Genomic DNA, 18,287 nt, shown 5'->3' with positions numbered 1-18,287 from the left:
GATGTAGTTAATGAAAAAAAAAAAAACTCTTTTAAAAGGCAAGAGATATGCCACAGACGGTCGCTTACAGTAAGTCGTCTAATTGGTAGACCGACCTTGCCTGAACCTCTCCATCCAGGTCAACATCTTTTATCTGCCGTAACTATTCTCAATACACTTGGCAACCTAAAGACGCATCTCCCTGAAGAGGATAACCCTAAATAAACCTTCATGTACAGTTGTGGCTGAATTTGGTATCCTGGAGGTAAACATAAGGTGAGAACCAGGTTGGGAATTGATCCGATTTGAATTCTGTAATGCATGATCAATCTAATCCAGCTGGCAAAACTTTGCATAGAAATAAATACACACACACACACACACAAAAAAAAAATTTTGTCCAAACAATGTCCAATGATGTTTTGGACCAAATTGATAAAAAAAAAAATAATAATAATAATAATAAAAAAATTAAAAAAAAGATTAAACTTGCTTCAGAATAGCTTTGTTTCTATTCTGCAGAAGAAATAAAATCATACAGGCTTGGAACGATGCGAAGGCAATTATGTAATAAGTAAATTATGACAGATATTTCATTTTTGAGTGTATTAAAGAAAACTAATTCTACAACAATATAACAGACATCATGTAATCTGATGTTATCTCTGATGTTAAGGGAAATGCATCAGGGAGAATTCCAGTGGGGGGCAAATATCCTCACAGCTGTTATGCTCATATTTATCTCGAAAACTGAACCACAAAGCCTAGCAAACACTGCTCTGTGTCAAAATACGAGTGAACGTGAGATCCAGCACTTTTCCATGGGTCATGAACTCTAATTCGAAATATGATAGCCATGTAAGACAAATCAGGTCAAGATAAGTGTGTGTGAAAACATGAAGATTTACATAGAGGCTTTCAGTATGAGTAATGAATCATTACTCAACCTCCTTGACTAAACTAACACTTTTACTCCCTAGTTCCAATTCATACATTCAGACCCACTCAGCGCAGATGCATTTAGAGATGGGTGATAGCAATAGTTGGCCAGGCTTTCTGTCACCCAAGCAAAAGGGAAAGAAATGTACTCCACCTTCAGGATGTGACCTCAGTGGAATGTCCTTTCGACATAATTATAAAACAGGAGTGATGACACACATGCACGTACACACATTAAACTGGTCATATACACACTTTCTGTCCTCTTCACGAGATTGCGGTGATTTAGCTGTACAACTGAGGTTTTGATGTGATAGAAAAAAACGATCCGCACACACATTCCGAACCTCTTTCTTGGAGCTTTCTGAAGAGCTGAAGGGAAGTGAGGCGCTTCCTGGATGCTAAAATAAGGGTCTTGAACGGGGGGAGAGGAACTGAGCTTTCTCAAGCAGTCTTACCTCCTGAAGCTTGTCAGACACTGCTGAAAGCACTCGACCCCAGAAATGCAGGTCTATCCCAGTCGTGTGATTATCCAGGATCACGGGCAACTGAACACAGAGAGAAGGAAAGAGATGTTTAAATGTCAGATTTGATTAGCGTACAAATCAGTATATAATTACGTTGAGTACACAATTGTCTTTCAATAGCTTTAGTTTGTCATTTTTTAAAGGAAAAATTAAAATACATTACATGTCACCATTTAAAGGTGCATTGTGTAATATTTAGGAGGAACTGTTGATAGAAATGCAATATCATATACATAACTATGTTTTCAGTGGCGTATACGGACCTTACATAATGAACCGAAGTAACCCCTTAGGCTACAGTACTTACAAACTACTATGAGCACATTTCATCACTATGTTGTTCTTTGTAAAAAGAAGCTAGCTAAGTCAGCTGATAAAACATTGACACACACAATGATGAACAAGTAACAATAATATTCGCAATAACATATCGTTTTACTGAATAATTAAGTAAACATAATTATTCATCTTTGTAAAGAAACCTCATTGCTTAACTGGCCACTCTCTGATGTCTCAGACGACAATATCTTTTCCGGTCGGCCACCGTAACTTCTGTTGGTTGCCATTCTTAACCTCACCACTAGATGCTGCTAAAAATTACACACTGCACCTTTAAAGGGTAACTAAACCCCTGGTCAGAGCCTGACTCCACCCACTGGCAATATTTGAAAAATGCTGAAAAAGTGGGCAAATCCCAGCGGAGATAGAGGGGACGAAATAGATGCTAAAACACTCTATCCTCATCGTTTTCAATACTCGCAATTCCAACTCCTGACTCGCTACAGTGGTTTAGACGAAAACTAGCTGTTTTTTATACTGGCGCTCGTACCAAGAGCGTGGTGAGCTGAAACCTGCGTACGTCACGAAGTGCGGAACTGCAGTAGCCACCATTCAACCTGAAGAGGGCAGCACTAAGACGTTTTTACACCATATATTGTAGAAATAAAACTCTTTATACACAAATGTCAAAAAAGTTACTCAAATCAATGACTGGTATCAATAAAGATTCATTCTTACAGATCATTAACTAAAAAAGATGGTTTAGGGTTTAGTTACTCTTTAAAGGATTTAAAATGTTTTTAAAAGAAGTCTCTTATGCTCACTAAGGGTGTTTCTCAAAACCAAGAATGCAAAGAAAAATCTGCTAGTTGTTCTTGGAAGAATGAACTGACGAGGTGACGAGCACACAGAATGCTGCTGACAGTTTAAGAGGATGTGTTCTTGCTGGTATTGCGCATTAATACCCTCGCACGGACATCATTTGCAGTACCAGTACCCAGACATAACAAGAATTATTGACGATAACAGCCAGGCTGCAATGGTTTCTTAACTGTGAAAACGAGTCTGTGAGCAAACTGGCCGGTTGACTTGCTAGCTTACTTAACACTCGCTTAACACGCTTAACACTTAACACGCTTAAGGAGATTCTCACTTCCAAAAACATTTGAGAACATTTTCGATTCGCCATACATTTTTGTAAAAATGGCAATATTTTAAATCTACAATGTTGATTTCTCGCAGTAGTGAATTTAGTGACGAAGTAGCGTACGTAATTGTAGAAAAACGAATTACTGTATTGACCTGCCTCTCCTTCCTCGAATGCGAATTGAAGGTTGGGATATTTCTGCCGTCAAGTTCCCACAAGTTACCAGATGCATCCTCGGTAAAATGGGCGTGTCAAGAACACATCTGGGATTTTTAACTTTTCTTGCCAAAATGCAAACTTGTGTATTGGGACAGTACTTGGGCCACAAAAGATGACATTTCACAAGAACACAAGGACACAAGTACAGACAAGAACACAGATTGAGAAATGCCCTGCCCCTAAGGCAGCATTTTCTTCCTTTTTGGGGGGGGGGGGGGGGGGGATCTCATGATCCATCAAAAATCATTCTTATACACTGATTTGGCACTCAAACGTGAAGAACACTTTTTGTGTGCAAAAAAACAACAAAAATAACTACTTTATTTCAACTTTATTTCAACAACAAAAATAACGAATTTATTTTTACATCAAGAACGTAAACCAATGCCAACGCTATTTGTATATATAGTAGCCAGTCAGTTCGATGCTATTTTTTGTGAGACAAACGTGTATAAAGTTAAAAAAAATATAGGCAAATTACCATTCAGAAACGTTTTGTAAGAGCCGTGTGTGTGGTGAGGTTCTGCTTGACTCTCTTCATCGCCGCTTTCTGGGTCTGATTATACTGATACTGTAGTATCGACACCATTATTTACATTTGACATGAACAACACATGCAACTTCGCCCGTAAAGGTAATGGTCGTGCAATACAGTTTAGCCAATCACAACACACCAGCCCAAACTAACCAATCTGAGCCCACTGCCTGTTTCTGAGGGAGCGGTGGAAGTCAACCGGTCGTTCAAATGACAAAGGAGAAAGCGGCTTACAATAAAGGTGAAATTTATGAAAAATAAGAATTTTTAAAAAAAGAAAAAGCATGAATACTTGTTATATTGCACGCCATAAACCCCATAATGCAAAAAAGCAGTAAACCACTCCTTTAAGATACAAGTTGCAAGATAAGCAACAACTTAAAGGGTTAGTTTACCCAAAAATGAAAATTCTGTCAGTATTTACTCACCCTCATGTTGTTCCAACCCCGTAAGACCTTCATTCATCTTCGGAACACAAATTAAGATATTTAAGATATTAAGATCGCTCCTGCATACAGTCCATAGGCTTCTTGAGGGACTGGCTCTTGCTGTCCTCGAAAAGTCATTAAAAACATCGTTAAAATAGTCCAAGTGACTACAGGGGCTCAATCTTAAGTTTATCAAACGACGAGAACACTTTTGTGTGCAAAAAACAACAAAAATAACGACTTTATTTCAATAATTCGTTTATTTCCCCCTCTGCGCGAGTCAGGTTACTAGTTTAATAGCGTAAGCTTCTGTTATTGTACGTCACACGCATCACACACACATGACCAGCGTCGGCCAATAGTGAGCCTACGTGTGACGTAGCTCTACGCAATCACACTACGTTAACTGACTTACAGGCTCATGGAGAAGGACGTGAATAGTTGAAATAAAGTCGTTATTTTTGTTGTTTTTTTTGCGCACAAAAGTGTTCTCGTCGTTTGATAAACTTAAGATTGAGCCCCTGTAGTCACTTGAACTATTTCAACGATGTCTTTAATGACTTTTCGAGGACAGCAAGAGCCAGTCCCTCAAGAAGCCTATGGACTGTATGCAGGAGCGATCTTAATATCTTAAATATCTTAATTTGTGTTCCGAAGATGAACGAAGGTCTTACGGGGTTGGAACAACATGAGGGTGAGTAAATACTGACAGAATTTTCATTTTTGGGTGAACTAACCCTTTAACATCATTACGAGACAGCAAAACTGCTCAAAGAACGTCTCGGTTACGTATGTAACCCTCGTTCCCTGAGTAGGGAACGGAGACGTTACGTCAGAAGTGACGGAGATTGGGGGTTTCGCATAGAAAGCCAATCCTCTTCGAGTATTTAAACACGAGCCAATGGCATGCAATGCCTTGGGGCTGCGGAAATTTGCATAGCGTACTCCGCCCTACTCCGTGAGTATAAAAGGAGGAAGTGAACGCAACCGCAGTATGTCTTCGCTGAGGAGCCAAGACTGAACTCGGCATCTACCCAGCGATACAGCAGAAGTGGCAGGGAGACGTAACGTCTCCGTTCCCTACTCAGGGAACGAGGGTTACATACGTAACCGAGACGTTCCCTTTCGTAGTCACTTCGAGTTACGTCAGAAGTGACGGAGATTGGGGGTCTGTGCCATCACGCCAACTTCAGGCTGTCTTCCAGTGCCCTGCGAAAGTCTGAACCCCCGAGCCTTACCTGTTTTCCATAGGGGATCCGACTTAGACACAGGATTACCAAGGTACACTGGGAAACATATCCCGAAGGGGACATGCTACCAGCTGCCTACCGAAGGGAGGACTTACTAATACACATATGGCCACATAGGAACTCATATGGAATCACTGGAGCACCAACCGCAGGTGGCTACTTATTTCAGCTCCAGGGGTGGCAGATGGCTTGCCAAGGGAAGACACATGCTCCGAGAGGCTTACAGTGGATAATACACATGAGACGGTTACCATGGGGAACCGTGCGCATGGAGGCACCTAGCTAGCATCCAGAGCAACGCAGTGGAGCCCGCATCGTCGGTGCTGGAGGACTCGAGACTTCAAAGGAAGAACTGAGGAAATATCGCACTTATCCAGTCCGGGGAGTGGAGTGGCGAGCAAGCGAAGACACCTGAGCGGATCCAGAACTGGCCGAAACGAGTACGTGAGAGGATACCGGCTCAATTCGCAGATTATAGAATCTGGCGAAGGTGTTGGGTGTCGCCCAGCCTGCAGCTCTGCAGATGTCTGTTAGCGAGGCGCCGTGCGCTAAAGCCCAAGAGGAGGCCACACTCCGAGTGGAATGGGCCGTCACACCAAGGGGGCACGGAAGGCCTTGCTGCTGGTAAGACAAAGCAATGGCATCCACTATCCAGTGGGACAGCCGTTGCTTTGAGAGAGCCCTTCCCTTCTGGCTCCCCCCATGACAGACAAAGAGCTGGTCTGAGGTCCTGAACCACTGCGTTCTGTCGACATAGGTGCGGAGAGCACGTACCGGACAGAGCAGTGCCAAGGCTGGGTCTGCCTCCTCCAGGGGCAGCGCTTGCAGGTTCACCACCAGGTCCCGGAGGGGAGTGGTAGGAACCTTGGGCATATATCCAGGCCGGGGTCTCAGGAATACGTGAGAGTAAGCCGGCCCGAACTCCAGGCACACTTCGTCAAGAGAGAGAGCGAGCAGGTCCCTTACTCTCCTGATGGAGACCAATGCAATCAGGAGTGCTGTCACATAGGACAGGGCAAAAACTCTACCGACTGCAAAGGCTCCAGGGGAGGCCTCTGCAGAGCACCCAGGTCTACTGAGAGGTCCCCAGAGGGCAGGAGGGGAGGGAGGCGGATCTAGCCCCCTCGCTCCCCTCAGGAACCTGATGACCAGGTCATGCTTCCCATAGACTTACCTTTCACTGCATCATGAGACGCGGCAATGGCCGCGACATAAATCCAAAGGGTGGAGGGCGACAGCCTACGCTCCAAACCCTCTTGCAGGAAGGAAGCACGACTCCGATCGAACATCTCCGGGGGTCTTCTCAGCGAGAAGAACACCAATTGACGAAGAGGTTCCACTTCAACGCATAAAGGTGTCTCGTGGACGACGCTCTTGCGGAAGTGATGGTTGCCGCCACCGCAGGTGGCAGCGAACTCAAACCTGCCTCGTCCCGTCCTGGAGCCACACGTGCAGCCTCCAAGATCGGGACAAGGGTGCCACAGAGTGCCCCGTCTCTGAGAGAGTACGGTCTCAGAGGAATAGGCCAAGGAGGTGCTGTCGCGAGGAGCATGAGTTCGGAGAACCACGTCTTGGTGGGCCAGTAGGGGGCTACCAGCAAGACCTGCTCCTCGTCCTCCTTGATCTTGCACAACACCCGTGCAAGGAGGCTCACTGGGGGAACGCACACTTGCGTGGGCCCCGTGGCCAGCTGTGCGCCAGTGCATCCGAGCCGAGAGAGCCGCGGGTCAGAGAAAAAACTGGGCGCAGTGGGACGAGTCCCGAGAGGCGAACAGGTCTATCTGTGCCTCCCCGAACTGGTCCCAAATCAGCTGGACCGACTGGGGATGGAGTCGCCATTCGCCAGAGATGGAACGGGCCCGGGACAGCTCGACGGCTGCCCGGTTCCGGTCTCCAGGAATGTAGCTGCACGAAGGGACCTCAGGTGCTTCTGACTCCATATCCAGAGGTGGCGGGCGAGCTGCGACAACCGGCGCGAGCGTAGACCCCCCTGGTGGTAGATGTACGCTACTGCCGTAGTGTTGTCGAGCGGACAAGCACATGCTGGCCCTAGAGCACGCTCGGAAGCGGTGCCGGACGAGCCGTGCTGCCAACAGCTCGAGGCAATTGATGTGCATGAGGCGCTGGGCTCCTGTCCAGGAACCGGCGGCTGCATGCCCATTGCACATGGCACCCCAACCCGTGGTAGACGCATCCGTGGAGACAACGAGATGCCTGGAAACTCGCTGAATAGGGACCCTGTCCGTAAAAAGCTGAGGTTCGACCACGGGAAGAAGGTTCGGCGGCACGTCGGAGTCACTGGAACTCGGAGCGAGCCGCGATGCCATGCCCACCTCGGGACTCGATCGCGAAGCCACAGCTGAAGCGGTCTCATATGAAGCAAACCGAGCGGCGTACCGCGGATGCCATATGCCCCAGGAGCCTCTGAAAAGTTTCAGTGGAACCGCACTCTTGCCCTCGAACTGTCGAAGACAAGCCAGCAGTGAGTGCGCGCGCTCGTCGTGAGCTGCGCGGACATGGCGACCGAGTCTATCTCCATGCCGAGAAAAGAGATCCTCTGCACGGGGCAAAGTTTGCTCTTTTCCCGGTTGACCCGAAGGCCCAGACGGGCTTGGTGCCGTAGCACCAGGTCTCTGTGTTCGCAACCCGAGCTCGAGAGTGTGCTAGTATCAGCCAGTCGTCGAGATAGTTCAGGGTGCGAACCCCGTGTTCGCGAAGGGGAACAAGGGCTGCCTCGACGATCTTAGTGAAGACGCGAGGGGACAGAGCTAACCCGACTGGGAGAACGGCGTACTGGTATGCCTGGCCCTCGAAGGCAAACCGAAGAAACGGTCTGTGTCGAGGGAGAATGGAGACATGGAAGTACGCGTCCTTCAGGTCGATCGCTGCAAACCAATCCTGGTACCGAACACATTCGAAAATGCGTTTGGCCGTGAGCATTTTGAACGGTAGTCGATGGAGAGAACGGTTCAAAATGCGCAGGTCCAGGATCGGTCGTAACCCACCGGTCTTTTTTGGGGACAATGAAGTAGGGGCTGTAAGCCCGGACCTCACCTCGGCTGGAGGGACCGTCTCGATTGCACCCTTCGCCAGCAGGGTCGCAATCTCCGCTCTCAAGACTGGGGCATAGCCACCAAACATCGCGGAGCGAACTCCCCTGAAGCGGGGAAGAGACCGTGCGAACTGAATCGCGTAGCCGAATCTGATCGTTCTGATGACCCAGTGGGATACCCGGGAAGCGCTAGCTAGGCTTCCAGGAAGTGAGCCAACGGGGTCATGCGAACCACAGACGTCCCCCCGGAGGGGCAGCGAGGCGGGTCGACCGGCATGCGTGCAGGAGTTACCCCGTCCGGATGCACCGTCGAAACCCGCTCCCCGACAGAAGAGACCAGGGAAGGCAGAGCGTTCCACGGGGGTCTGTTCTGCCGGGGGTCTGGCGACAGAGGGGGAAGGGATTGGCGTAGCCCGGGGACGACACACGCACCCTTCCGCGCCCTCCGAGACAGAGAGGAATGAACGGGGCGACGCAATGGACGTCGTGCGCGCTCATGCCAGTCTGTGTGCTCCATGACAGTGTCAGCTTTTCCTCAACCAGCTCAGGGAGCTAGCTAGAACAAAAGATTCTCCACCGGCCCTCCACCGGGGAAGGAGGGGCCCTGCCACCGCCTCCTGAGAAAAACCATGACACTATCACTGAGCGGCCCGCCTCAGGAACATCGCTTAGCCTGGCGTTTAGCGGGGCACACGGCCTGAGGGGGGGGGGGGGGACGCTTACCTGTGGCCTCCTCCGCGACGCGAACCGGCTGAAGGCTGCTGCTGGGGCCGCGTGGGAGGGAAGGGAGCCGCAGGGGGGCGTCCTTGGCGGCGAGCTGGCGGAGGCGTCCGAGCCGACGGCTGGTTGGAGGCAGCAGCTGGCCGTCGGGGCAGAGAAACCGCCTTCGTCTGCTCCTAGGCGGTCGAGAAGTGCTGGGCAAAGTCCTGGACCGCACCGCCGAACATATGATGCTCCTGGACCACAGCGGTGGGCATCACCTGACCAAGGGAGCGAGCGACCGCCTCCGTGACCCGTTTAAGGACAAGGTAGGCGGCAGGCTCGCAGCTCGCTTGGTCCGTCACCTCCTCGTGCACATTCCTGAGCAGCTAGCTTTGTAGGTGCTCATCATATGCAGGGCGGAGGCTGCCTGTCCCGCCGCTCTACAGAATCGCGCCGCCATAGACGACGAGAACCCATAGGCTTTGGAGGGGCATCTGAGAGCAACCGCCGGTTGACCGGGGGAGCCCCAGCGTACCCACAGACAGCCGCATCGCCGAGGGGAGGAAGGGCGGGGAACTAAGCACGCTTTTTTTTTTTTTTTTTTTATTTATTTATTTATTTTTTATTTTTTAGTGCGTGTCAGTTCCGCATGCAACTCGGGGAAAAAAGGAAATTGGGGTTGGCCGTGGCCGTAAGGCGGCAGCGTTACCCAAAAACCAATTATTCAGCCGCGAGAGATCGGGGAGGGGCGGAGTTCCACCCCCACCCGATGCTCACGGACGCCCGAGATAGCACGGCCATCATCGCGGGATCAGACACGGCGGCGCTGACGCTCCCGAGGGAGGCAACGCGGCCGCATCCTCACTTCCCGAGGAGTCAAGCCCGCCTAGTGATGCTGTGATCGACATCGCGTCATCATCTGGAGCGCTGCCCGAAGCAGCCGGTGCCACCGAAGAAGCAACCGACTGAATCGAACTAACGCTCGCTGGCTCTCGCACTGAGGCGGGAGGTGTGGCCCGAGGAATCGTCGGGGCTTATCCCACACCATCACCGTAAATCACCAGGTCCCCGGGTCGACGGGCCCCCTATGGAGGAAACCGATCGAGCGGGGGGGACCGGGACTCTCACTCAAGTGAGATCATTGAGTCTCGACCTCAGTGTAGAGATGGTCATGTTCCCACAGAAGGAAAATGAGTCATCCACGAACGCTGCTGCTGCATGCTGAAATGCCCAGGCATACAAAGCAGCGATCGTGACCATCAGATGACGACAGAAATCAATCACACCCAGAAGAGCACGGGCGAACCGTCTTTAAAAAGACGTGCGCGTGCAGCTCTTTCAATGAGAGGAGGAAATTCACTCTTTCAGCGCTGAAGCGACCAGGGAGAAGCGCAAAGTCTGGCAGACCACTGCTCAGATCGCAGGCGATGCAGAATCTCGCTGGGTACCGCCGTCACACCAACACTGAAGAGGACGCTCGTCTCGAAGAGTCTTGAACAGTGCTTTCAGGAGTGAAGAGGTTCTCTTGGCTCCGAAGCGAAAACATACTGCGGTTGCGTTCACTTCCTCCTTTTATACTCACGGAGTAGGGCGGAGTACGCTATGCAAATTTCCGCAGCCCCAAGGCATTGCATGCCATTGGCTCGTGTTTAAATACTCGAAGAGGATTGGCTTTCTATGCGAAACCCCCAATCTCCGTCACTTCTGACGTAACTCGAAGTGACTACGAAAGGGAACAGCAAGTGCTTCTGCAGTCCTTACCACCTGAGGGTGTGTCTTCATTAATCTCATTAGTAAATTAGGCCAAGCAGTGTCATCATGCTAACGCTACCATCTGCTTTGGTCTGAACCTCAGAGAGAGAGAGAGAGAGACTAAGAAAGAGAAAGCTGATAAGTAGTGTTGTTTCAGCAGGGGTATTCATAGGTCTCCTAAAATCTAACAACAGGTAAGTAGGTCTGGCTCATGATCCACATTCTTAGTTTAGTGCACCACCTGCTAACACTTATGATGTGTTTAGAACTGCTTTTCCATAATTCTAAAGCAAGTGACACATCAGGTGACATCCGTACAGCTCCTGTATACAACATACTATAGAGGAGTACATTGATGAAAGTTAATTACTGTTGACTCTGACCTAAGCATTTCCAAACTTTATGAAAAACATTTAAATTTCCCTGAAACGAAACATAACAGTTTAAAAATGTATAAGGCAAACAGAGAGTGAGTTACAGAGAGAGTGCTTTAAAACACCCAGTGGATATTTAGAGACATTTCGAGATCTAAAAAAAAAAACATTGGGAGCGTATTGGACCCACAATTAGGCTACATTCTGGTTTTATTATACAGTATATATATATAAATATAACTTTATACAGTAACTACTCTATTATATTTATAAATGTGTAAGTTATTATAATGTCAGTATAATTTAGTCATTAATTTACCATTCAAAGTTTGCAGGTCGGTGTAATTTTTTACGTTTCTTAAGGAAGTCTCTAATGCTCACCAAGACTGCATTTATCAAAAAATAAATTAAAAAATTTAAAAAATCATATTTTTACAATTAAAAATCCATTTTTCAGGATTCTTTGATAAATAGAAAGTTCAAAAGAATAGCATTTCTTTATTTTATTTTTGTTTGTTTGTGTGTGTGTGTGTGTGTAAGAATGTAAACGTTTACTGTCACTTTTGATCTATTTAATGCATCATTCTAGCATAAAAGTATTAATTTCTTTAAATATATATAATATTTGAGTGGTACATCGTTTACATTTTATGTAGTCGGCCTTGAATGTACTTATACACAACATTTTCAATCCATTTCGGTTTGCAATTATAATTTTCAGGGATTAAATGTGGTCATATTTTGGGATTGAATTACATCTAATTTCTCTAAACACCAGTATAACAGTGCAGCATGCATAAAGAGAAATTGTCATGACTGACCAGTCGGAAGAGCTTGAAGAAGTCTAAGTTGGCATAAAGTACATCCTCGATCTTCTGCAGTCTCTGCTGGGAAAGGGCACACATGGCGCTATGGACCCCGTACAATCCTCTGCGGTTGGGGAAGATGAGGAATCGCTCCAGAAGAGCCTGACTGCAGGCGATCTCCTTCAGAGTAAGATCCGGGACACCATATGCGAACTGGAAACATAGGAACAGATTTTTGGGCAAAGTTCTGCATGTCCAGAATTAAAGCTCAGCTCAGCCCTTTTATTGATCAGTGCTTATTCTTACATAGCTATGAAAAACCGATTTCAGTTCTAAGTTACATTATGTTTCATTGGAAAAACTTTGTTTTGCATAAATTATACAAAAAAATGGACACAAATGAGATAATGGTTAACTAACATAATAGTCAGAATAGTCATAATATTTTTGGTTTGGGAAGAATTTGATGAAAAATGTTGCTCCAGCTACTTAGACGTGTGTATGGTGGGGGAGCGGCATATAGTTGCTGCAACGAGTGAGAAAAGTTAACATGGAGCTCAAAACTCACTGTGATTTTGCAAAATAAGACATGTTCCTGGATCAAAATATTTTGTTGATCCTGGATCAACATTCCTGTCCCAAAATGTAATCCTTACCCAATCCCTACCCCTAAACCTAGCCCTACCCATAACTTTTCCCTAAAATCAGAGTGTAATTATAGGTGAATAATACTGATGTTTAAGTACTTCACCCTGGTTCTAAGCCTAAACTTGATATAAACTGTAAAAAGTTGTTCCAGGATCAACATGTGGTACTTGGTGAAATCACGTTCACCCCATATTCATCCACAAAGTTATGCAGAGCAGAAGCACAACCAAAACAATGTTCTTCTGCAAAATACATACAGTTTTGTTTTATAACCACTAAAGGGCCAAAAGTTACATGGCATACCTTTAAAATTACTATAAATTGTAGAGGACACAAATAAGATATTTTTGAGAAGCAGGAGACTTGAATATATTTGATATTTGATTTCATTGCTATCTTGAAAAATGAGATGTTATTTCATTTATGATAGTTGTGTTTTGGGGTTAAGTAATATCTTTAGATAGATTATGATTTGGACTGACTTTCCAAAAATTCAATTAAGCGAATTGTTTTTAATTTTGTGTTGAAGAAATCACTCAAATACAAATTTCCAGAAATATCTCTCTGCTGTACATTATGCTGTGTGTAACAATATATCGAGATGCACTTAGTCATGTGTAGGATTAAAGCAGTCTACTTAAGAGTGCTTAAATCACTGAGACAATGAACAGCACAATAAATCAGCCTGTGTGTGAGAGGCCAGCGTGAAACAAAAGAAGACGTACGTCACCAAGACAATGACATACAACCACAGGAAGGGCTCTCAGTGACTGTTAAACGCCATAAAAGACAACACAAACCCCCTGGATTTTGCTGGAAACATCCCGATTGGAGAGTATGAGGATGTGACTGCGTGGCAAGATTCTTGTTGCAGTGGAAGCTGATCGAGTCTTTATGAAAGCAAACGTCTCACAAGAGAAGCAAGCAGCCATTGTGCTGTTGAAAAACAGTACCCTAAAAAGTTCAATTTGCCATAACTTACTTGCTCCACCCGCAAGAGTGCATTTGTAAGATCATTCACAACAGCTATTGAAAGCCCAACGTCCCGAAGTAGGAATGACGTTAGACTCTCGTCGTCCTTCAGAATGTACTCCACTTTCAGTCCTTTACCTGAGAGCACAGGGGAAAGGAAAGGAAAATATGATTAATAAAATATGAAAATATATGATTCAACGTCAATGCAGACCTGTGAGAGTACATAAAGGGGGGGGGGGGGAAATCACAGTGTACAATGAAAATGTAAGAAAATGTGAGTGCCTTTTCAAAATTGTGTTGCCGTACGTTTTCCCAGACAATAAAAGTCCAAGCCTCATTCAAGTATGTAAAGGTCACAAAAGATTTGTTTTAGATCATAAAAGTTGCTTTCTTAAACTAAATCCTTTAAAACTTTTACTTGAGATACAAATATTCCCCTTTTTGTGGCCTAGTTACAAACATGTGAAATGGGAAGAATGCATTCCACACCTTCTTAACTGAAGCACTCTTAACATTGCAGCAGAGTGCTGACCAGCGTGTATAATGACTTTGACATATATTCACTCAGAGGACAAACTGTGCTGACAAAGTGCTTCAATGGATCACTTGATCACTGAATTCTTTGCTGAAAGCTTTGTCGCTCAACAGCATATACTCTGCGCTGGATGGTTACGACATGGGAGTCGTGTGTGGAGAAAGTGCTGACAGATTGCTGAACTAATTCACTGCAGTTAAAGGTGTTCAGAGATAAACTAATAGGGCTGTTACATGTATAAAATATTTGATAAGACATATTACGAAATTTTTTTTTGATGTGACATTAAAAAGATGCAAATGATCACTGTGATGAGATGTTTTTCCAAGTAAGATGTGTCCCTGGATCAAAATTGGTTTTCTGGAATAGAATAGGCCTAGTAGACAAGACGTTTATGAATAATACTTACATTTTCTTTTATAAACTTTTATAATACTTTAATCATTTTTTAAGTATTTTATATAAAAGTTTGGGTTCAGAAAGATTTTTTTAAAGAAATGAATACATTTATTATTAAATTGATCAAAAGTGACAGTGAAGACTTTTATATTGTAACAAAAGATTCCTGTTTTAAATAAATGATTGATCTCTATTCATAAAAGAATCATGAAAAATGCTTCACTGTTTTAAAGGTGTGGTTGATTTATATGATTTCACTTTTCTAACTTTAGTTAGTACTGTATGTAATGTTGCTGTTTGAGCATGAACACCATCTGCAAAGTTACAAAGTTCAAAGTTCAAAGCAAAGGAAGATATTTGCTTTTAAAGAAATCGTTTTTTAAAGCTACACTGTGTGATTTTTACCCCCAACTAGTGGTGAAAAGGTATATTACCATTCAGTGAATATTAGTTTCTGTTCCTCTAAATTCCGATTTCGTTTTAACTCCTACGGTGGCCATTGTATTCCAAGATTAACATGGCTTCCAGTTCGACCTCGTCCATGATTGTTAACTCAAACGTAAACGCGAAAGGCGAAGCTTGAATTAACGGGTATGTCCCTCTTTGGTTAATGTACTTTCAAGATGGAGGGGCAACATGGCGACCGACATTAGAACCCCTTACCCGTATGTATTTTCAATGGCATATTATACACTCATGAGAATACTTTATTACTTGAACGAAGTAAATATACATTAATGAGCACACATATTTTGAAAGTGTTTTTAGCTAAGAATAAACTAAAAGATTTACACAGTGTAGCTTTAAGGACTACAATAAACTGCTGGCATAGAGCATCACAGTCCCGCCCACAGCCGGTGTCGGAAGTAAAAATTCAATACAATTTCTCCATTGACATTTGAGATATAAGCCATAAAAACGTAACCATACATGGTAGACTTAAAACCAGCTACGGCTGTACTAAGTGATTGTATATGCTCATATAAACGCCAAAAGTTCATGGGGCACAATTAATGCAGCATAAAATACTTCAAAAAACAGTAGAGTAATTATATTATCAAATTTCAGTATTCCACAGTAGAAATAAATTCTCATGTGTTGAATGACATGTTGAATTCCCTCTGACTTCATGGCTAGGACTATATTTGGCAGTACATCTGGCACCATGTTTAATAAGAGAACACATCCGATTTAGAAAAATCAAGATCACTGGACATTTTCCTGAAAACTCACATCATCTATTAAGAAAGACTTGGGTTTTCCCTCACACTAACTATAATGACTAGTCATCAATACCCATTAGAGGGAGCAGGAAAAGGAAAGAGGTATAAGAGGAGTGGAAGCACAAGAGAGGAAATGCCCACTCTCTCCATCCATCACTCAGATCCATTAAAGAGGTCCCATCAGTTCCTCTGAGGGCCAGGTTATGGGTCAGACAGCAGACGCTAACCCACGCTCCACATACCTGCCACCAGCTCAGGATTGGTGCGCAGCGTCTCCATGAAGTTGCTCATGATAGTGACTTCATGCCACAAACGTCCAAGCTGATGGAACTCGGTGTCGTTGAACAGCAGCTCCTGAGAATCCATGTAAAACCGTGCCAGACTAAGGAGAGTAGAAAGAAATGAGTAACAATAACTTGGAACTGGGATTGGAAGTACATTGAAAACAAGGTTCTCTCAAAGTTATGAACAAGCATTCTTCCAGAAAAGTTAATAAAACATTCGTTCTGGTCTTTGTGATCTCAAAAACTATCGTCCATGGAATGTTTTTACCTGAAGCGTTTAGTTGGATGTTCACCAAATGTTTCACGTCAGGAAAACATTGAAAAGTAACATTCCCATTATGTTTTTATGTTTAATTTGGAAGAGAACATTTGGAAGTAACATTTTAGTAAGTAAAACGTTTATAGAACATATTTTTAGCTGGGTCCCATCATTTTATGGAATTAACTTAAAAAAACGTATTTCTTCTTCGGATGAGACTAAATTTACAATCCCAAAATGTTAAAAACTATCGTCCATGGAATGTTTTTACCTGAAGTGTTTAGTTGGATGTTCACCAAATGTTTATGTTAGGAAAACATTGAAAAGTAACATTCCCATTATGTTTGTTTTCCCATTATTAAAACATTTAAAAATGGAAGAGTTATTAACATTTTAATAAGCAAAACGTTTATTGAACATATTTTCAACTGGGTCCCGTCATTTTATGGAATTAACTTGAAAAAAACAGTTTTCTTCTTAGGATGAGACTAAATTTACAATCCTAAAATGTTAAAAACTATCGTCCATGGAATGTTTTTACCTGAAGTGTTTAGTTGGATGTTCACCAAATGTTTATGTTAGGAAAACATTGAAAAGTAACATCATTCCCATTATGTTTGTTTTCCGATTATTAAAACATTTAAAAATGGAAGAGAACATTTGGAAGAAACATGAACATATTTTTAGCTGGATCCCATCATTTTATGGAATTAACTTGAAAAAAACAACAACAAACAAACAGTTTTCTTCTTGGGATGAGACTAAATTTACAATCCCAAAATGTTGGTTGGACCTCCTGAAAAACTCCTCTGCATGGGAAGACACGTTTTTCATCTAAACTGAATTGTGTCTTGACAATCTGACACAACACATGTGCTAGATGGGAAAATCTTCCAGATTTGAGCTATGGAGGAGCGTCTGACTCACATGGAGTTGTGGTAGTTGGAAACAACCCCAAGCGACTCTCCTCGGGTTTGATGGCGAAAACATGGGTTGTTAGCATTGCAGAAAATCCCTTGGATCCAAGGCAGGATTCCCGTTGAGGGCATAGCCTTGCTGGGAAAATGACCTGCATTTACAGATATGATGAGCAGACAGATGTTATTGGAAACTTTTTGTTATTTAAAAACTCTTATCATTATCAATATACGGCTGTGAGTGTGACATTGCACAACCGGAACCAACTAATGTGTATCCTTACATTCATGTTGGCGATACAAGGGATTTGCTCTTCGTAGCCAGACAAGTCCAATGAATAAAACCACAGGCCACAGAATCTCAACCAGGAAGCGAATCTGTACACACAACAAGAGAGCAGTATATGTTCAGAAACGCGTCAGATCTGAATGTGGGATTGTAGCACTTTGTAATACAAAAAAGCTCAGGCCACAGAATCTCAACCAGGAAGCGAATCTGTACACACGACAAGAGAGCAGTATATGTTCAGAAACGCGTCAGATCTGAATGTGGGATTGTAGCACTTTGTAATACAAAAAAGCTCAGGTCGTCCACTAACAATAAACAATACTATTTTTACTATGCACATTAATAAATACTGTACTATTTAAAGTATTTATAAGTTCATAGAATGCAATTTTATCCATGAATGCATTTTTAACATTTCAAGTTGTACAAACTAAAACAAAATGCCAAAAACATGAAATGAAGATTACCCCCTATACTCAATAACCTTTGTTTTTATTGAAGAACCTTCTGAAAACACAAAATGAATTGTGATTAATTCGTTTATTTATTTAGATTATACTCTCTGTTTCTGATGATAAAAAGTTTTACAACAAGCAGCTTTTGTCATATTAACCACAGAAATACAATATCTTATATGGCCTTGATTACTGTAATTAATTACTGTTCTTTGTTAGGTCATAAATACATAATGCATTCTTTTTAACTTTGCATTAATTTCATGTTATGGTTATTCAAGTGATAAATGGCCAATGCTAAAATTGTATACTAT

General features: G+C 43.9%; 1 protein-coding gene across 1 annotated transcript in view; it reads right to left on the bottom strand.

The window, feature by feature from the left end:
- The window catches only part of abca4b (ATP binding cassette subfamily A member 4b), a 134,922-nt gene that overhangs the window by 115,591 nt on the left and 1,044 nt on the right, over positions 1-18,287 (bottom strand). The window contains exons 2-7 of the mRNA XM_089131364.1: positions 17,514-17,607; positions 17,240-17,381; positions 16,012-16,151; positions 13,620-13,747; positions 12,005-12,202; positions 1,377-1,466 (exon numbers count right to left, since the gene is read on the bottom strand). Of these exons, the coding sequence (XP_088987490.1) occupies positions 1,377-1,466; positions 12,005-12,202; positions 13,620-13,747; positions 16,012-16,151; positions 17,240-17,381; positions 17,514-17,607 (792 nt within the window). The remainder of the gene's footprint in view (positions 1-1,376; positions 1,467-12,004; positions 12,203-13,619; positions 13,748-16,011; positions 16,152-17,239; positions 17,382-17,513; positions 17,608-18,287) is intronic.

This window comes from Pimephales promelas, chromosome 5 (assembly GCF_988280905.1).
Source record: "Pimephales promelas chromosome 5, fPimPro1.hap1.1, whole genome shotgun sequence".
In the NCBI taxonomy this organism is placed as follows: domain Eukaryota; kingdom Metazoa; phylum Chordata; class Actinopteri; order Cypriniformes; family Leuciscidae; genus Pimephales; species Pimephales promelas.
The sequence above is the reverse complement of the archived record's forward strand: the minus strand, read 5'-3'. Positions and strand labels throughout refer to the sequence as shown.